Here is a 21,324-nt window from a genome sequence, read left to right as displayed (position 1 = left end):
TCTCTAGCAAGAAGAGTTAGCTGGGTCCTGGCCAGAAGTGTAAGTCTAAGGTTGGGTGGCCATGCAAATAAGCGAGAGACACAGCCATTCAGAGGGCTTCGAGCATCACAGAGCCAGCCTGTCCTGTTCTCCCTGCCCTATTTTTAGCTGTGTGAGTACAGAACACACTTGGCTGTTCCAGATAGGAAAGCGGTAAAAAAGGCCAGGTAAGTGACAGAGCCAACTGCAGGATCTTCCTACCCTAATCTTCCAGGCTTGTCGGATCCTTTCTTTCCCAGGCCAGAAATGCCAAGTGTGATGGATGTTTGTTGAAATGAATATCTGTGTAACAGGACACACTGCTGACAGAGGAGGCCTCTCCCTGTCATACCTACAAGAGAGGGGGGCAGGGATGGAGTGCAGACAATGAATAACACCAAAGGGATATGCAACAGCTGACCTGAGTTATAGATCAGAAAGCAAACAAACTGAAAACTTGGGATGAAGATGATCACTTTACGAGCTAACACCAGGTAGAGATGTATCTTTAACAACCATCCCTTTTCCCGGGGCTTTTACTACAGGATGTAGTCAGGCACAAGGGCTAGCACACATCCAGTCTGCAGAGTGGCCATAAGGGTCCCCTGGGGGAACCCTGCTTGTTCCCCAGGTCAGGAACTGACCCTGAAAACTTGACCGTGGTTAGCCTAGTACCTACAGACAGCAGAACGGAGCACCTGCCGTGAGAGACACCAGATGCCTGCTAGAAGTGTGTGGAGGTCCTTCCTGGTCACTAACAGGAGACAGGAGAGAGAAGACTGAGGTCTGAAACACAGGGTGTGGGGAGGGGCAGGAAATGGGGAAATGGAAAAGGACTGGTAGGTTAAGAATATGCAAACCTGGATGTCTTCATTATTTTGTAGATTAGAGCCAAAGATGACAGAAAAAAAGAAATTGTAGGCATGGCCTTATCCTATAAGAGGTGGAAATATACTATGACCGTTGGTTTTTAAACAGACCAGAGAAAACCAGAGAAGGGTATCCAAATCAGCAGATCTCTCATGGTGATCACCTTGAGAGGGTCTACACTCATTACAAAGTGTTGACATTCAGTCTTGAGATGCGAATTCCCATCCTCCTTACTGTCGAGAAATCAACTGAGAATAGATTTGATTTTTGTAAACAGGCTTATATCCTAGGAGACAGGTTGGCAGCTGTGTGACCAGGCTATGTAGCAGTTTCTAGACTTCCCCGCCCAAAAAAAGATGTCATCACACATCCTTTTGGATTTGATGACCAGGAACCAGGTCTGTCCTCTCAGAAGTTGGGTGAGTGACTCCAAAGGCACTTCCCTCCAGGGTAAACCCAGTGGGCAAGGACTCTCATCTGGCCCCTCAGTGACAAGCACAGCCCTGAAGAGTGGTGGGCCCTCCCCAAGTCAGCAAGTGAGTGGTTCAGCTTAGCAGAATAAGTACACAGCTTCCCCAGGCCACAGTCTCATGGCACAAATGCTGAAGCACCTTCTAATGTGTTGAGCCCTGTACGGAGGCGGCAGACCTAGATCTCCTTATCTATTAGACAAGCTCTGCACCTCAATGCCACAAGCCAGACCACAGTGCATCCTCCATGGTGGCTTTCAGCTCTGCTTCTTTAGCTGGCATTCCTCATGGTGCCATTTTCACATCCTAAACCACAAGTGTCCCCACACTGCATCACGCAAGGTGTTTATACTACAGCTGTTCCTCGAAAGGCTCTCAGATAAAAGTTTGGGAACCACTATATATCTAAGTTTCTCCCTTTGGGGATTCACGAGGATACCCATATGTTAAAGGCTCCGAAAAGTTCTGCAGTAAAGAAAGCTGCTTCCCAGTGATTCCCAAACTAAAACCAGTTGCTTTACTGAGGAACTCAACAAAAGTTATTCACATATCCATCTCAAAACAGGGAATGTGAATACAGCCATCTCCCAGTTTCACCCACAGAGCCCTGTGTTTTGGTGGACTACCTCTTACATTTCACCAAATGCCTGGGTTCTGCTGAACACAATTTGAGCAATGTTGACCCAGGGTGCTTTGCATCCATCTAGTCAGAGCATGCTTGCTTTCTGCTCTTCCACATACTTTTCATTCCCCCTACCATCCCCACTGTAGGACTCCAGTGCTTTTAACTTGTCCCTTCAGTTCAGTTCAGTCGCTCAGTCGTGTCTGACTCTCCGAGACCCCATGAATCACAGCACGCCAGGCTTCCCTGTCCATCACCAACTCCCGGAGTTCACTCAAACTCCCTTAGATCTGCCCTATTCCCTTACTGGTTTATGGACTTGTGTGTTCCCAACATCAACTTTCCCTAGGGCAAAAACCATGTCACATGTTCCTAGGTCACATCTCCTAAACCTCCCAGCACTGAGCAGGGCTGTACTGGGCACAGGGAAGAGACTCCAAAGAGGCTTTCTGAACTGAACTGAATTCAAGTTCCTCTAAATATCACTTAAGAAAAAAAGTACCACAGTAATACCAGAGCAAAGACAATGCCTCAAAGAAACGACCTCAGTTTCCCCATGATAATACTTCTTTTTATCTATAATTTATTGAGTGTTTACTAAGAATGCTGGCTAAATTCATAAGATACCAATCTTCACAGCAACCTGAGAGTTAGGGAAGGTCAAGGACCATGGGGAAGAGAATGGACTGCGCTGGGGCACCGGGAAGCCCAGCAGAGAGCATAACATTCCTCGGGAAGAGTCAGCAGGGCTCCAGAGCCAGGCACACAGAGAGCTGGGGAAGGAGCTGTCTGGTCGCCAGACTCAAGCCTGTTCCAGATGTTGCCTCTTCCTTTTAAGTTTGGCAGATGATTGGGCTCTGCACCCAAGAGGAGAAATAGATGCCAGCTTCAAGTTTCAGAGAAGACGCAGGCCCCATCCTCCTCCCATAACCACCCCAGCCTGGAGCAGACCATAAGGAGGAGTACTGCGTGGTCCCTCACCCCTGAAGACATGCTCTTCACAGGAGATTATCTATCTCGACTCTGATGGTCCCTGGTCTGTAGGGCTGCTGTCTGTCCTGATGCTCTCATGCTGGTCTGGCCTCAGCTCTGGCCTAACCCAGGCCCAGGGCTGGGCATGTTCAGCTCCCAGTTAACCAGAAAACCCCTCAAGGTTTTCATGAGTGTGCCAAGAGTTCAAGACAGAAGTAGCTTTCAACACCAGCCAGAGTAAGGGTTTGGCAATAGGGTACCTTGGTGTTGAGGGTGAGTCCGGCTTTAGGTGTGTTGTGTGTGTGAGCTGCTCAGTCATGTCCAGCTCTTTGCCACCCCATGGACTGTAGCCCACCAGGCTTCTCTGTCTATGGGATTCTCCAGGCAAGAATACTGGAGTAGGTTGCCATTCCCTTCTCTGGGGGAATCTTCCTGACCCAGGAATCGAACTTGAGTCTCCTGTATTGGCAGGCAGATTGTTTACTGTCTAAGCCAGCTTTAGGAAGAGGAGTCAGATGGCAGCTTGAAATAAACCAGAGGGAGCAGGCTTGTAACAGCCAGGATGTTCTGCAGGTGCCTGGTGAAAGGACACCACACCTGAGTGGGCAGGGACAGCCCCACCAGCATCCCCAAGGCAAGTGGGCCCCCTCGGTCACCTCAGCAGCCAGAGCAGGATTACTTCCTCTCTGCTGTCATCCTAACGTCACCAGGTTAACAGCTGGGCACCTACACGCACACATTCTCTCATTCCCACCTCATAGTAAGTCCATGACACTTACTGTAACCCCCATCTCACAGATAATAAAACTACAGCTTGGGGATGTGAGTGAGCTGCCTAGGCTACAATAAGGAAATGGCAGCTCCGACACCAAGGTCCATACTCTTAACCACTTGGTTCTGCTGCCCCTACCAGATTCTACTGGACAGCATGGCACCCCAAGTGGTGCCGCAGGCTGGCTGGAGATGTCAGCTCCCTGCTCCAGAGCTACCTGGTCCTAGGTGGGCCCTGCAGCTCAGCCACCCCGAGCAGCCAGACCCCTCCTCAACTCTCCACCAGGGTGTTCTCACAGGAGGCCTGGTCCAGCCATGTCAAAAGAGCACTGGGTGGCACTCCATCACCATGCCTGCAATTGTGTGCCACCTGTCAGAGAAGGAAACAAATCCTCCAGGGGACCCTTCAGGTGACAAATAGACAAGCAGGGTGGCTCTGGTCAGCAGGTTAACATACATCCTCCAGGAAAAGTTATCTGAAGCCTGATCTCAGCACGTGTGTTCCTGCATCATCACCGCCTTTTCCTGGTTTGTACCTGCCTCTGGACAAAGCTTCTGGGGGTCGGGGGAGGTCTTGCTCTGGCTTGATTCTCAGCACTGGACACAATGCAGCTCTCCTGAGGACCTGTGGAATGGGTGGCACTTTGCTCAGATGCTGTGTGTTGAAGCACAGTGTCTGAGCCCGAAGCTACATTAACGTTTCTCAGCTCTGGGAAGAGGCTGGCACCCAGTGGGTGCATTGTGAAGGTGGCAGAGCTCTTTCCTATCCCTCACAGGGCTGGCTGGCACCATCTCCCTCTCTAGGTCCAGCTGATTATGTCTCCTCCTCAAATAAAACCCTCCTGGGTCAGTTCACCTCCAGGCCCCCAGGCACTGGGGCTCCTTGGTCTGTTTACAGCCTCCACAGCCCTTGGCACAGTCAGGAACCATCTGGGTTGGCTGGTTCTTCCTTCCAGACTAGACCATGAGCTCCATGGAGCAGAAACTATTTCTGCCCCAGCCATTCCTGTGCTCTGGAGGCTGGCACAGTGCTGGGCACAGAGCAAGTGCTCAGTAAGCATGTGAAATGACTGGGAAAGGGTCTTCTGTGAAACAGAAGCAAACAGGAGAGCAGAAAGGAAGTTGGTCCACCTCTGCTTCTCTCTCAGGGACCAAAGCCCAAGTTCTGACCAGGCAGATGGGCTCCCACAGCCCAGCCCGAGGGGCTCAGGGCGGATCACTTCCTGAGAGCAGTCATGGTGAGGCGGGGCACAGCAGAGTCCAGATGGTGGAGTGTAGCAACGCTCCACTGATGTGGCCCTGAAACTCAGCTCCTGCCCATCAGACAACTGGACACAAGTGACTAGCAGTGATCGAGTACAGCGCCAAGGGCCCAGGACATCCCCCAAGGCCCCATCACACAGACCAGATGACAAGTCGGGGCCCCGGGCAGTGGTCACTCCAATGACTCAACACTGTGTGTAGGCAGAGAAGACGGCTCAGATTCAGCTGACTACAGCTCTTCTGGAAGGACTTGGTAAAATTTCAAAGTATGTATTACTTTTTAATACACAGGGGTTAACATGGCTAACGTCAGAGTAAGGATGTGCCTTGAGTGACTTGGCCAGCTCTAGCACTGGACGGCCCTGATCGTTCCCACTCCACTTTGGGACCACTATTGCACCCATGACAGTCAGAGATGGGCACAGTAAGGGGAGTTCAGAGTCAAGGTGCCCGGCTCCCAAGAGAACAAACCTGCTGACCTGGCCCTCATGTGCTCTGTGCTCAGTTTCAGAGCCAACCAAGTACAGAAAGGAAAACATACAGATTTTCTGTGTGGCACAGACAGTAGCTGCCTCAAACATGATGGAGCAGCAGTGTCCCCCCACCAACACCCTGCTAACTAACAAGAGGAAGCTTGATGGAAGAAGTGAAACTGCTGCAGTGGTTGGCCTAATGAATGTGTTTGTCATGCCTGTGCCAGGGGCATCATAGCATTCGGGAACCAGGAAACACAGGTTGGCTGGATTTACACATCACATCAACTTTCCTCATTGTGCTCAAACAAAGTCCCTTTGGATCTCACAGCTGCCTGGAGATGGTGAAGCAGGGACTGTTGCCTCCAAATGAGCTGAAAGGAAATTGGGATCCAGAGAGGTTAAATGACTCTCTCTGGGTCACACAGCATGTAAACTGCCAAGCCAGACCTTAAAAGTCTCCTCTGGGCCCTACCTAGTGACTTCTCCCCTGGTCTCCCCGGCTGACTGCCAGCATTACATGTGGTTTTCCTGGGTATGACACCGATGTTCCGGGCTTCTGTTTCCTCGTCTGCATCGTGAGAAGAACCATGCCTATGTCATGCTACCAGGCATGCCACCTATGAGTCTCTGACAAGCCCAGGGTCCAAGTTCCAAATATAAGCAAAGGCCTCAAAACTAGAACCCCAAAGACTTTTTATGCCTAGACACTTTTAACAGAACACAAAAACTCTAGAACCCTCATGGTTGTGAGGGGAAGCCTTGGTCTTGTCTTATCGAGAGGGCTAGGAGAGCAGGAAGCAACCCAGCCTTGTCTTGCTGAGTCAGTCTCTCCTTTCTCTCTAGAGAGATAGCTGCCCCCACCTGCCACTTGCCCTGATGTATGGAGAAAAAAACTGGTAAAAGCACCACAGAAGGACAGTAGGATGTGTCCCTTTGCAAGTACTTCCTGGTTATATGTGGCAAGTCTTTTTATGCCCTGAGATTGGTTTCCTCATTACTAAAAATGGTGACTGGGGTTGCAGCGGGGTGAGCGTGAATCCCTGCCCAGCTGCCTCCCACAGTTGCTATGGAGTCACCAATAAGACCTACAACATTTTATCTGGGAAAAGGACCAAGGACCCCCCCTCCACCCACCCACCTTGCCCCAGAGGGATGGCTGATTCCAAGACTGGTGCAGGGGAAGGTCAGGGGGAGATGAGAGTATCTCATTTTGTTGGAAAGAAAGGAAATGCACAGAGAGTGATGGAGAGGGGGAAGAAGGGCATAAAAGCAAGACTGAAGGTCAAATTTGAGACAATGGACCAAAATAATGAGTAAAGACATGACAGTACATAACATGTCGAATTCTAAAAATCCAGAACCAGCACTGATAGAAAAAAAAGAAAAGGGAAGGGCAGAAGGAAAGCTCTTTTCAGCAGTAGAATGCCAACTAATAAATGTAGGAGAAAAGACAGAAATAGAACAACCACTATTTTATAACCACCCTAGTGATAACAGATCCTGGCAATAAGATCATCAAGGAGTGCTAAAGCCATGGATCAAAGGCTACGATCCAGGATGTGCAAAAATGCACAGACACCACCTTAATCCAATGACCAAAGTGAAGATCACCAGTGACAGGACAAACCCACAGCAGGTGCCTCCTGACATGATGCCAGAGAAGGACTCAACATCGCTTACGGAATTCTCCTGCCAAAACATTTAACCTGAATCCAAGCCTGAGGCCAACACAGATTAAAGAGCATTCTGCAAAATATCTAAACTGTGCCTTCCAAAAACATCCACGTCATCAGAGTTTTTTTTGAAAAGCTAGGGAATTTTTTAAAATAAACCTAAAGAAACCTAACATACAAATGCAATGTATGATCCTAAAATGGATCCTGGATTAGGAAAGAAAATAGAACAAAATCATAAAGCATATTATTGGGACAATTGAGGAAATTTCGAAACAGATATTATTATAATAGGTAACAGCCAAAAATAAATGTACACATGTGCATGCACATGCACGCACACACAGAGGGGAGAGAGAGAAAGCAAGTGGGGCGACATGTTAACAGATGGTGAATCCAGGTAAAAATGCTCACTTACTCTTCTTGTAACTTTTCCGTAGGTTTGAACATTTCCTTACATTTTCTTTTTTTTTTTTCTCTAGTGAATATTTTCTGGGTCCATTATTTTTTTCCTCCTCTGTGGCTTATTTATTTATATTTTTATATAATTTATTTATTTTAATTGGAGGCTAATTACTTTACATTATTGTATTGGTTTTGCCATACACTGACATGAATATGCCCCGGGTACACATGTGTTCCCCATCTTGAACCCCCCTCCCACCTCCCTCCCCATCCCATCCCTCTGGGTCATCCCAGTGCACCAGCCCCGAGCATCCTGTATCACACATTGAACCTGCACTGGCGATTCGTTTCACATATGATAATATACATGTTTCAATGCCATTCTCCCAAATCGTCCCACCCTCGCCCTCTCCCACAGAGTCCCAAAGACTGTTCTATCCATCTGTGTCTCTTTTGCTGTCTTGTATACAGGGTTGTTGTTACCCTCTTTCTAAATTCCATATATATGCGTTAGTATACTGTATTTGAACATTTTCAATATAAACAAACAAGGTCCTATAATCCTTGGAAGCTGTGGTGTACACAGTGAGTCACGCACACTCACCTGTCAGGTACTCCAGGACAGCGGCCATGTACACGGGCGCCCCCACTCCGATCCTGTACTTGGGGTGGCCTTTCTTGATGTACCGCAGCATCCGGCCCACAGGGAAGATGACTCCCGCTTTGGCGGACCGGGAGGTTTTGGTAGACTTCTTCTTCCCACCCCGGCTGGACATGGCGGTGGCCCTGGAGATGGATCAGCAAGTACACTGTGGAGGCAAGAGAATGCTCGGGTCAGGATTACTGGGGACATCTCCCCTTTCCCCACGCCCTCTGGGCCCTGGAAGAAACGGGCTGTGCCGGCAGATGCCACCGCCTACAGCCGCAGAGCCCTGCGAGCCCAGTTTCTGCATTCCACCCGTGTGCTTCAGCCCTGAAAAAAAGAATAGCTTAGCTTTTCACATTTTATACCATGACATCAATTTTATCAGCCACTTCCATTTAAACATTACTCTGACAATGACTGCTCTTAAGTGCCTCGCCTTTATGCCACATGATGTAAAAGAAAATGGGGTTTCTTGGCTGAGATCTATACGCTTGTTTAATAATTGTATTTTCATACACTGGAGACCAGGGCTGATAAATTTGCTGAACACTTGATAAAAGAAAACTCTGTCACCTGCCTCTAAAATGAAGACGTTAAGTCAGACACTTAGGTTCTTTGATGAGAGCAGTCTCTCTCCCTTGCAGTCCTTTATCTGTGAGAGGCAAGAACTGCTCACAGGAGTTAAGTGGGCAGCCAGGTTGGAATATGAGGCCCTCGGAGCACTTCCTGACTGCTAGTCAGGCCTATCCTCAGAGAAGAGAGAGGAGATTCCTTCCTTCCTTCCCCGACCCACTCACCATCCAAAATTCCCCATACCTTTTGTGGGGTCCTCTCTTCTCCACCCCGACTATAACTGGATCCAGGTCACCACTATCTTAACCAAATGATCACACATTTGGTCCTGAAAAGGTCTTCCCACCACAGGCCACACTCTAATCCACCTACTCTCCACTGGCTGAGCTGTCTCCGTGCACACAAATCTGAATATGCTGTGGTACTGTTCTTAAGTTTTCCCTGCTGCCACAATTCCCAAGATGCAATCAGAACCTTTCACCTGTCATGCAACGCCCTAGAACTCTAGGCCTGCCACACCCATCGAGCTTTACCTGTGCTTCCTGAGGCCTAAATGCAAACACAGGGAGTAACCCCAAATGCCCTCCTCCACAAGAGTCATGCCCGTTACCCAGGACCTCCTTTATCCCCCACGCTTTTCTGCCTTCTGCCAACCCTCCCGAGTGCTCCATCCTCTGGGTTCCTATGTGCTTCACACCATGGCACTGACGTGAGCACATACACACGCTCCCCCGCCCCGTCTCTCTCGTCACACTGCTAGGTCTCAAAGGGCTGCCCGACTGTATTCCTGGTGCAGTACCACACAGCAAGGTTGCAGACATTTACTAAGAGCATCGAGTCATTCATGTATTCACTTCAGGAATCACTCTTGGGATGGAGACGACAATGCACAAGGCAGATGGGGGTCTTGTTCTCCCAGAGCCGGTGGTTAAGAGAAATACTAAATAACCCTGCAGTCATTCAAATGGAAACTGTGAAAGGCCAGTGCAGGGTGCTGCAGAAGGGGCTGAGAGGCCTCAGCCTATTCCAGGGCACCAGACAAGACTTCCCTAGAAGACACAGATGCTCAGACCACTGAACCAAACAGTCAGGTCTCCCATTTACTGGTAAACTGAGGTCAAGTTCCACAGTGTGTGGGCTCCTCCAGCTCTAACAGTCCCTATCTCTATGACCATGGAAGTCACAGAATTAGGAGTCCTTGTTCCTGACATCCGACCCTACATTCAAGATATACATGGTCCATACCTAACATCAGTATAACACTCAAGACCATCTTGGATGGTCTGCCTGACAGAGATGGCCAAAACAGCAGAAGGTAGAATTTCTGGGTACTCTGACAGGTCCATCAGAATTAAGGGGGCTCAAAGCCTGTGTGATGAGATCCCTGTATTTCACCCTGTCAAGGGAGGGACCAAGTCTTAATTGATCATTGATTGCTAAAGAGTCCCAGAAGGGTCTGGTTTTTCTGGAACAAGTAGTTGGTTCCACTTCTTCTGTAATGAGCTCTGTTTTAAAACATTCCTGGCAAACAGGTGCCCACGCTCACTCTGAGCAGGAAATGGTATTTGTACTTGTGTGTGCATGTGTTTGTAGGGAAAAGTTGTATCTGGGCTCCCAGCAGTCTTTGGCTTTAATACAAATATGTTTCACAGACTAACCCCAGATCTTTGGACTGAGAGTTTTTTGATTTGAACGGTTCCCCTCTTCCAGCAGGAGACGCCAGTGACCATGGATGGTTTATGAAGCTCAGCCCTGTTCTTCCTGGTGCACACACTCCAGTTCTGTCTCTGGGTGGACCTGCCTGGATATGTTTGGGGCTGACTTTGTGGGAATCGGACAATGTCCTGTCCCAGACAGGAGCCACTAACACCCAGGGACCAGACACTCCTATTCTTCAAAAGTAACGTTCCTGGGGATCCCCTCTGACTCAAGCCAAGAGTCTTTAGTCAGCAAGCCAGTGACTCCCGGGTCCCTATCCCAGAGCACACCTGGCTGCCGGGCCCCAGGGCTCTGTTCTGACTGCCCTCGGCAGGGCCTGCTTTTAAGTCCCACGTGAATGCCTGTGGGTTTCTCAGCCCGAGGGGTGGCAACATCATGCATCAAGCTACCAATCAGGAGCCAGTCTGTCCCTACTTTTCTGCCCACCTCCATGGCTCCCAGTCATTAGCCAGGCTCCGTTGAGCCCAATTCCAGAACTTCACAAGCTTCTTCCCTTCTTTGCCCTTCTTGCCTTGGTTCAGCTCCTGCTCCTCGCCTGTTCGCCACAGCACTAGTCTCTCTCCATCGATTCCAGAGGATCTCTGCCACTTTGCTGGTTCTCCTGCTCCCCAAGCCAGCCACAAACAGCATCCTTTACTTCTTCAGCACTGCTTCCCATCACCCCTGCCTGGGCTCAGATGCCCAAGTTGCCCTTGACTTTCTGACCTGTGAAGCCGTGTCCAGAATGTTTTTACACATGCTGCTTCTCCTGCCTGAAACACCCTTTGTCCTCTTGCCAAACCTGAATTGATGCTCACACAAACTCTCTTCTTGGTCCCGACCATGGACTGGATTGTTCAATGCTCCATATCCCCACAGTACATACCCTGGCACCTCTGTGTATGCCTGCCTCCCTAGCCAGGTGCTGCAGTCATCTGCAGGTCCCCAGGTTCCAAGAAAGGCCTTAAACATCAGTGCTTAAACGTCAGAGCCATCTTCAGGTCTCATTTGGAATCAGACTCCTTCTCTGATAAAACAGCCCTGAGTCTTCATTCCCTCCCCAAGACTGCCCTGAGGAAGTTCTGTTCCTTGCCCCTCCTCCTTTTCTTGCTGCACTTCTAATAGTAAATCCCCAAGCTGGAGCCACAGCTATAAAAGAATTCTAACTGAACCACGCAGCTTCATGATATCCAGTAATGTGTGGTGATTTTAAAAACATCATTTGGAAAATTGCCTTATAGCGGTGCAAACTCCAGATAAATCCATGAGTGTGGCAGGTCCATCCTGCTCTTCAGAAGTCTAGGAGACAAGGTCGGTTACGGCCAAGCACCAGCATGGGGAGGCAGGGTGGGAAGAGTAACTGTGACAGAAGTGGCTGCTGAGCACTGTGATTAATAACTTGAATTCCAAAGTCAGACTAACCCGGTTCAAGTCACAGCTCCACCACCGAGAGCCTACATACCCTAGGTCAGCTGCTGAAACAAATCAGCCCCTACTTCTTGCTTCTCACCTGGGTAAAGTCCACAACTGGTGTTTCTCTGCAGGATGATTCATGGGTCCAGACTCCTCCTACCCTTCAATGCACAATTTGGGGTTACCACTGGAGGTAAAGGGCATGGAGGAAAATACCTGCGGGCTTTCAGAGGCCAGGTCTGGAAGTGGAGCACACCACTCCTGATCATGACCCATCAAGTAGAACACGGTCACGTGGCTACACCTACTACAAGAGAGGTTGGAAAATGTCCTCCAGCTATTTCCTACAAGGAAAAGAGGAAACAGCCAGTCTCTGTAACCTGACAAACCAACTTGAGAGCTGACCCTGAAGCCAGGGTCTGAGTGACCAGTCAAAGCCTACTTTGACCCATGTCCTGCGTCGAGCCTTTTCTGAGAGGTGGACAGTCCTTTGTCATGCAGAAAGTGGCTTCCCATGCATTCAGCTTCTCGTTGGGGCACTGACCTTGTTCACAGGAGAAACAGGAACAGTACCCTGCCAAACTGACCAAACTGTGTCCTTCCTTCCTGGATTCATCAGCCAGGAGGGCACCCCATTCAGCAAACCAGAAGCCCTCAGCCCCACAGAGGTTCCCACATGCTTTGAAGACATTGATAGGTCTTCAGGCAACCCTGGCATGTGTTCATTACTGAAGATTAGCTTGACAGTTATCAGGTCAGGAAATGAAGATTTTGTGGTTGATCTTGACGGGATCTCTGTGGTCTTTATCTCTGCAACTCCTCCAACTATAAATCAATCACAATAGACATGAACCTTGTTTGCGGAAACCCAAAGTTCGTGCAGACACAGGGGCAGAGGGGGCTCTACAGGGAAGAGCCAGGCTTAGTGAGAAGCAGGTCTTTGACAACAAGCCCCTCAATGATCAAGATGTGACTGTGACAACGTGATCTGTCCTCAAAGCACAGGACAAACGAGATGCCTGGCTGTGAGGATCCCGCGAACAAGACAGACACGTAAACAAAGGGAAGGGGCAACAGAGGCAAGGAGGGCAAAGGGTCATCCTACTACACTGCTGTTCTCCTCACCAACAGGGCACCATACTAGCTCCTCCGTGTGCCGCAAACCACCTTCATCCCCACGTCCACCCTTTGGGACATGCTGCTCACTTGGTGTGGAACACTCTCTCCTGCCTTCAGTCTGGGGGGATTCTGCCTAGTGGATCCACCACTTCCCTGATGATGGAGATTTATCAAGCAGCTCCCTCCTCTGCCTCTCTGCAGTGGCTGAGCCATGTGGCCCCCCAGTTCTAGTCTAGTGTGGAGCAGCCCCATGCCCAGACTCTGGCTTTGTACAAGACAAAACGAACTCTGACCCATCTTTCCTATTACCAGCAAATGAGGGCTCCACCAGGCTGAATCACTGTTTACTCAGTAGACATTCCTGCAGTGGCCCCTGAGTCCAGTAAGAAATCCCTTTTAATGAACCTCAGCCACCATTGAAATATGTGCAATTGTTTTTCTCAGTCTATATAAAAGGCTCTCTACAAGCAGTTTCCAGCCCTTCCCTGACTGTCCCTCTGGATCCAAATATTCTTATACAAATATTCTAAAGCCACCTACCCCACTCCGAGCACTTGTTACACTGTATCACCACTACCTCTGTTCTCGCCTGTCTTGATGGGAAGGACCAGGCCACTCTGCTCACTGACTGTATCTCTTAGAACCTACCACCCTGCCTGGTTCCTGAGAGGCCCTCAAGTGCTAGCTTGGTGGTAACTGGTAAGTTACGGAGGCTGGGGTTCTCTTGACAAAAATGAGGGCAGCATTTGCAAGGACCACAGGACTCAGATGTGGAAAGTGAGACACCAATCCAGGAGCTTCTCTGGGACCATTCATGTGGGAGCCCAGACCCACAAAATTCAGGAAGCTTGTGGGGATCCCTTGGGGATTCCCAAGAAGGGACCATCACCATTTCCCTGATGGCTGAGGTATGAGCACGCAGAGGCCTTCGGTGACCATCCTATGACTCCAGCAATCTCCCTTTTTGCCGTTAAGACAGGCACCGTAACACAGACCAGAGGAAAAGACTTACCTTCCTCATATCTGTAAGATGCTGACCTCCGTTAAAGCTGCCGTCTAGAAAACTCTCAAATAATCAGGAAACTCACGAAACCATTGGAATGGTCAATGGTAAAGTCTTTTATTATCTAAGCAATGGATGTGTGCATATTGATCTTGAGCAAAATATTGATTAGAACTGCTGGGGGGCTGCTGGTCAGACAGCCCTATCTCTGGCCCTCAAGGATGGAAGAATCTGAGCTATCAGCGCTCAGGTCACTGTTACAGAGTGAGGACTGCCCCATCCATTCCCTGCCACTGGATAAGTGCCCACATGTCCACATGCATTTGTCACCTTCCCATCAACTCCAATCACGAAGGCAAACCTGAGACACTTAATTCTGAGGCGCAGGACACTAATCCTGTTTACAGCATTCTCTTCCGTTTACTGCCATCATACCAAATGATTAACGGTGACACTGCTGTCATGTCCCTAGAGGCATGTGGATATACTACACAACTATCACTCCCAGAGCCGGGGTTCACAAGATGCACTCTGATTGGCTCAGTACATGGTACTTTGGCCAATCAGGAAAAACATCTCTCTCCATTCATAAAACACTATACCATAAAATGAAAAACACTATACCATAAAATGAAAGGGATGATTAAAGAACTTACGGTCCATCCTCAGTGAACCAAGGGATTGCAAACAAGAAGAAAAGGACAAATGAAGACAATACATAAACCCTAAACCAAACACTTTGTTCCAGCAGATTTTACTCATGTGTCAGGATTTTAGCGTGGGAAAAAACAAAAGCCAAATATTTACTACAAGCAGGAACAGTCAGCAGAAAGGCAGTCTGGGATTAAAATGTTCACCTCTGCAAATCCACTCTGTGGTATGCATCCTGAGTGACACTAAAGGAACTAGCACTACATTTCAATAGTTAGTATGGCACTGCCTGCCTCCTTCGCAAGGAAATTTTCCTTCAAACCTCCTCTCCCTGTTAAAGGCTGTGCCAACTAGGAGACAGTCACCCCAATGGAAGGCCATCAGAGGAAAATGTGAGCTTCAGTGGGGCAAGACCCTGGTCAGGCTTAGCATCTAGAAGCTATTCAATGTTTGTTGAACAGATGAAGCATCCCCAATAAAAGACATCTTCCTCCTATCCAGAGCCTTCGCAGGCTGCTCTTCACACAGAGTCGGACACGACTGAAGTGACTTAGCAGTAGCAGCAGCAGCAAAAAGAAGTTTAAATCCCTCAGTGTGTTTCTGATCAGAATCCCCCTCTGTGATTTGGTCTGTTCAGCCCTCTGGCTTCACTAGTTTCCCTCTAGAATCACGACATTCTGAGCCTCTGGCAATTCCCCCATATGACCTCTGTTCTCACTGTTCTCAGACTTTGTGCATGTGGGCCAGGTCTCAAACACTTGTCCCCACCTGCCCTCCTTTGCCCAGCCAATTCTTACTTGGTCTTTCTGGGCCTAGCAAGGGCTTGCTCCTGGCTAGGTTACTGTCCTGGGAGCTGCTATGAGAGCTACTGTGGCTTCCTGCACTGACTTTGCAATGGCCACTTGCCTGCCTTCTGCTCCTCATGTCAGCTTCCCAAGGGTAAGAACGCGACTTTTTTTTTAAACTACATACCAGTTTATTAACAAAAGGATATAACTTGGGAACAGTCAGGTGGAAGAGATACATACATAAGGCGGTCCAGGGAAGGGCATGGAGCTTCCACGCCCTCTCCAAGTGTGCCACTCTCTCTAAATCTCCACTTGTCCATCAACCTGGTTGCTCTCTGAACCTTGTCCTTTAGGGGTTTTAAAGAGATTCCATTACATAGAAGTCATGACTGACCAAATTACTAGCCACCAGTGATTGATTCAAGCTCCACCCCCCTCCCCTCCTAGGAGGTAGGGGGACATGGCAAAACTGGACATTTTCTTGATCTGGTTCTGTCCTTAGTGCCTGACCCCCGAGAAACTTGATTCCCAAGAAATATTTCCTGAAGACTCCAAGACACTGATCTGGCAGGCTTGATCCAAGCTAACAAGCTATACAATTCTCTGGAATGAAGAGCTAACCACTTGGACTCACTCATAAGAGCTGAGGTGGGGCCCAACGTATTTCTAAACCTACAGAACTCGGGAAGGACCCATAAGACAAATATGGGCCCCACTGACCTCTGCCCTTTCCCAGTCCATGAGCCAAGAATGGGGCTCTGAGAAAACTGACACAAATCCAAGGGCACAATCCAAAGAGAACTAGAAGCTGCTGCCATTCTGATGAATACCACATATAGATTCTTGTTGGGTTTTGTCAAGTTGGGCTTTTGTCAGTTTGGGCTTTTATTTAAGTGAACCTCCTTTAAACGACTTGGGGTAGCATTAACTTTGAAGATATTAGAGGTAGGTCCCAAAATTCATGTATGTAGTCCAAGCCTCTCTTGGAAATAAGAGATGAAAGGGTCTTCCAGAGATCTGCTATCTGGAGCACCAGAAAAAATGGCAGACTAAGATGTACCACTCTCTGACCCTGGCCCACTGGGTACAGACCAAGCCAGTGACTTATAGTTGTATGAAGTATAGAAAGTCGTGTGTGATGGTCTAGACAACTCAAAGTTTAATAAAATGCAAGCCATCCCATCCTCATTCTAAAGGCCCTGCCTCAAGCAATTTTCACTTATTTAACCCCCTCCTGCCTTCTAAATGCCTTTATCTTGACTCACTGGAAAAGACTCTGATGCTGGGAGGGATTGGGGGCGGGAGGAGACAGGGGATGACAGAGAATGAGATGGCTGGATGGCATCACCAGCTCGATGGACATGAGTTTGAGTGACCTCTGGGAGTTGGTGATGGATAGGGAGGCCTGGTGTGCTGTGATTCATGGGGTCGCAAAGAGTTGGACACGACTGAGCAACCGAACTGAACTGAAAGAATCAGTATTAACAACGGCGGGACTTCCCTGGTGGCTCAAACGGTAAAGCCTACAATGCGGAAGACCTGGATTTAATTCCTGGTCTGGAAGATCTGGAGAAGGAAACGGCAACCCACTCCAGTATTCTTGCCTGGAAAAGTCCCATGGACAGAAGAGCCTTTGAGGCTACAGTCCACGGGGTCGCAAAGAGTCGGACACGACTCAGCGACTTATCACCATTTTCACCATTAACAACGGTAAGAGATCAAGACAGCAACAAAGTGGAGAGATTTCCTACTCTCCTCCTAAAAACAGAGCAAATAAGATTTTTAAGTCTTGAAGATTTAGAAAAAGAGGAAGAAAGAAAAATAGGTTGAAAAATACATCTCTCCTCATTGCGGAGCCTCTCGTGCAAGACTGAGATGCCGTTGCCCAGCTTTGGTTAGTAGTGTACATGGATGTTAATTCCAGGTGCAGAAAAGACGTGTCCATTTCAGAGCTAATAGCTCCTCTGAAAGCAGACTAGTAATCTAAAGGTGGCCTGGAGTAGGTGGAGTCCATCTAATTCACAAATAGAGTCTCCCACTCATTCAAATTAAAAACTATTCGAAATTTCCTGAGTCCTTGGAGCAGGAAATCTTGGAACAAAGCACTTTCCCCCTCTTTAATGATGAAACCTCAAACCACAAAGGTAGAAGAAAGAGAGAAGCTAGCAGGAGCGCCCCTCTAATTGTCTATTCTTATACGCTGTTTATTGGATCATTAAAGTCTTACAAGGATTTCGTGGTAACTGTAATTGTTGAATTTAAGGCTTGTCTCAGCTGTGTGTCTCTTATTTCCACACTTGGGAAAGTATCTTTCTCTAACATCTTGTCTAAAACAATGTTTCAAGCAATCCACTGACAAGATCCTTCGTGAGCGAACTGTGGTCCCTGCAGTAGTGCAGGTGGGACGCGCCATCCCGCACACCTGTTGGCAGGTGACATGACCAGCAGCATCCTGCGCACTCACCTCTTCTTTCCACCCCACCCCCCAGCGAGAGACTTCCCTCCTGGCCTTCCCCACTCGAAGAGCCTACAGACTTCTGGAGTTACCTTGGGGTGGGGGGGGGGGAGGGAAAAACACCTTCCAACCACAAAGCAAACAAAAGGCTGATCAGAAAAACGAGAGGGCAGCGGGGGTTCCCGTGGCCCCTCTCCAGCCAGTCCCTGGACAAACCCCTCCCCGCCCCGCCTAGGTTCCAGTCTTGCAACTATCCCCCAAACCCCCATCCCGCTCTCCCAGCACACCACCCAGACGCCTACACCACCGCCACCTGGGGCTCGAGCCCCACTTATTGTGCCCCGGGCCGGCAACTCGCGAGCGGGCGGGCCCCTCACCAAGGACAACTCCGCGCACAACAGCTCCCGGGCGCCCAGGCCCAGGCCGACCGGCTCCCGCCGCGACGCCTCCCCCGGCCTCGAGTCCAGCCCGCCCGCTGCAGGAAGGGTCGCCGGGGCACGGGCCGGGGCTGTCTCCTGCCCACAAAAGCGCCCAGGCGCGGGCAGGAGGACGCGGTTCTAAGACAAGTTGGCTTCCGGGTTTGCTTTTTGAACAAAACCAAAGAGGAGCCCGCGCGGCCCGGGCAGGGCCTGGGAGGGCGCCGTGCGCACGCGAGGCCCCGGCGCGGGCCGCGTTGAGCCCAGCAGCCCGAGTCGGCCGTGCGCCGCCAGGTGCCCGCCAGGCCCGGCAGCTCCCTGCACCCTCGGCCGGAAGAGCTGGGCAGCCGGACCCGGGCGGCGGGGACGCGGCGCGCGGCGAGGGGGCCCGCGCGGCACTTACGGGGCGGCTCGGCGGCGGCGGCGGCAGCAGCAGCAGCAAGGTGTCCGGCCTGTGCCCTCTCGGCCGCTCGCGCCTTTTCTCTCCGCGCTCCTCTCTGGCCCGCCCGCCCACCGCCTCGCTTCCCGCCCGCGCGCCCCGCGCTCGCCCCCTCCGCCCGGCTCCGCTGCCGAGTGAACTGGAACCAGTCGCCGCGGCCCCGGGATTCCCACAATGCACAGCGCGCCGCTCGTCACATCCCATCCCGTCCCCGCGCGTCCGGCCACCCCTCCCGCGCCACCCGGGCGCCCCAGCCTTGACCCCAGGCCCGCAGCCGCGCGCGCGCGGGGCCCTCCGTGCCGTACCTGCTGGACGTCGGTGGGTTAGCTCCCCGGCCGCACGGCGGCCCCAGCTCTGGTCCTCTGTCACCTGGCCCGGACGCCGCACGCCGGGTCCCGCCCGAGCCGGGGACTCGCCCTGAGCTAAGTCCTGGGAAAGGGTCGGGACCCTGGGCAGAGGCGCTTCTCCAGCGCGCGTCCCAGAGAAACGCTTATTGAGCGCCTACTGGGAGGGGAGAAGGTGGGGTAGGGCAGGGTGGGGTGGGTAGGGGGGAGGGCGGCTTTCCCTGCCGAGCTCTAGAAGCCTTCTCATTGACGCAGGGAGGAAGGCAAAATTGCTTTTGCTGCTGCTGCTGCTAAGTCACTTCAGTCGTGTCCGACTCTGTGTGACCCCATAGACGGAAGCCCACCAGGCTCCCCCGTCCCTGGGATTCTCCAGGCAAGAACACTGGAGTGGGTTGCCATTTCCTTCTCCAAAAATTGCTGTTAGCAGCAAGCATTTTCTCCTCCCCAACCAATGCAAACCTCCCTCGTACCTCAGAACCTCCCGCTGTCTTTGGACTCAAGCCCTTATCAAACCTGGTCTTCCCCACGACCAACTGCTGCGCATCCGGCTCCCCTGGAGTTCTTTGCAGTGACCCCTAGAAGTCTGGATGTGCTTTGTTGCGTGGAAGCCGTTTACTTAAGATTCAGCAAATGTTCACTCTTGGACCCAAGTTGAGATTTACTCAATAGTGATTATCATCACGCACATTTTTGTTTGCTTGCTTTTTAATTATTTTCCCTTTCCCTTTATTTTTTAAAATTAATTTAGTTTTGATTGAGACGAGAAGAAAGAGGGGCCCGCTGTAAAATGCAACTTGTTATTTCTAAATTGGTTTTTGGCCTTAAGACCTTAGTGACCCATCCCAAGAACTAACGCAAGAGCCCTCCGGCTCCTCCTCCTCCCCTCTCCATCCACCAAAGGGGGAGGGGGAGGAGGGGACGCATTAGCACCCAGCTGAACCAAACTTAGATAACAATACAGACCCTGCAGAGTTGTTCTGAGGCTGCTGAGTTGGTGGTGGAAAATTATGCGTCATTAATGACCACTCCCTTCCCTCAGGTTGCCCCTGTAGCAGCGGTGGTAACCTCCTCCCTTCACCAGGATGCTTTACACTGTACTTCAAAAGTCTGCAAACCAATACATGCCATTGATACATTCATTAATTCAGTTAACTACTGTGCCACGCACAATTTAGGTGATGAAGATGAAGCAGTGAATAGAACAGGCAAAATTCCCTGAACTCCAGAAGTCTGCTGTCTAGCTGGGAAAGAACGATTATAGGCAAAAGAGATGATGTATCAGATGGTGTAAATGCAATACAGAAAAATAAAACTGTAACAGGGAAGAACCTTTGTATTCTATTACAAGTTAGTCACTAAAGGAGTGTTGCCTATAAGCTTAAATTATACAAAATGGCCCATTTCTGGCAACTCTGATTTAACTCACGGGAAATATCCTGACCAGGCCCATCTGTGAATGGCTTCTTGGAAGAAGAAATTAACACATCCTCTTTCCAGGCTGACCAGAACCGGGAAATGTTTGACTTTACTCCCTCCCCTTTTAGTATAAAAGAAGCCTGAATTCTAACTCAGGCAAGATGGTTCTTTGGAGGCAAGAGTCCCCCATCTTCTTGATTTTATGGCTTTCCAAATAAGTCGCCATTCCTTCTCCAAACAACTCATCTCTCAGTTTACTGGTCTGTCAGGTAACAAGCAATATGAGCTTGGGCTCGATGACAAAGCAAGGAAGAGGGATAGGGGTATAAGTTGGGATGGGGCTTCAAATTTTAGAAAAGGCCTCACTGATAAGGAGACATTTAAGGAATTGAGTGAAAGTGAAATTCACTCAATCGTGTCTGACTCTTTGCGACCGCATAGACGATACAGTCCATGGAATTCTCCAGGCTGGAATGCTGGAGCAGGTGGCCTTTCCCTTCTCCAGGGGATCTTCCCAATCCAGGGATAGAACCCAAGTCTCCTGCATTGAGGACAGATTCTTTTACCAGCTGAGCCACAAGGGAAGCCCAAGAATACTGGAGTGGGTAGCCTATCCCTTCTCCAGGGGATCTTCCCAACCCAGGATTCAAACTGGGGTCTCCTGCTTTGCAAGTGGATTCTTTACCAACTGAGCTATGAGGGAAGCCCAAGGAATTGAGGGAGCAAGCCAAGTGGATATCTGGGAGATGCGGGGGGCGGATATTCTAAGCACAGGAACAGCAAATGAGGCAGACAGAAGCGTCTCTGAAATCAAAGTACAGTG

At 50.0% G+C, this 21,324-nt stretch overlaps 1 protein-coding gene across 4 annotated transcripts in view; it reads right to left on the bottom strand.

Annotated features, from left to right (window-relative positions):
* The window catches only part of MACROH2A1 (macroH2A.1 histone), an 84,018-nt gene extending 65,122 nt beyond the window's left edge, over window positions 1-18,896 (bottom strand). The window contains exons 1-2 of one of the 4 annotated variants that reach the window (XM_055431447.2): window positions 18,706-18,896; window positions 8,145-8,349 (exon numbers count right to left, since the gene is read on the bottom strand). In XM_055431447.2, coding sequence (XP_055287422.1) covers window positions 8,145-8,316 — 172 coding nt within the window. In that variant the 5' untranslated portion in view covers window positions 8,317-8,349; window positions 18,706-18,896. The remainder of the gene's footprint in view (window positions 1-8,144; window positions 8,350-18,705) is intronic. The other 3 variants (XM_055431445.2, XM_055431448.2, XM_055431446.2) reach the window with 3 other exon arrangements.
* Window positions 18,897-21,324: the final 2,428 nt, after the last annotated feature.

The sequence above is a fragment of the Moschus berezovskii genome, chromosome 8, assembly GCF_049115385.1.
Source record: "Moschus berezovskii isolate FMDL1 chromosome 8, NW_MosBer_1.0, whole genome shotgun sequence".
NCBI classification, from domain to species: domain Eukaryota; kingdom Metazoa; phylum Chordata; class Mammalia; order Artiodactyla; family Moschidae; genus Moschus; species Moschus berezovskii.
The sequence above is the reverse complement of the archived record's forward strand: the minus strand, read 5'-3'. Positions and strand labels throughout refer to the sequence as shown.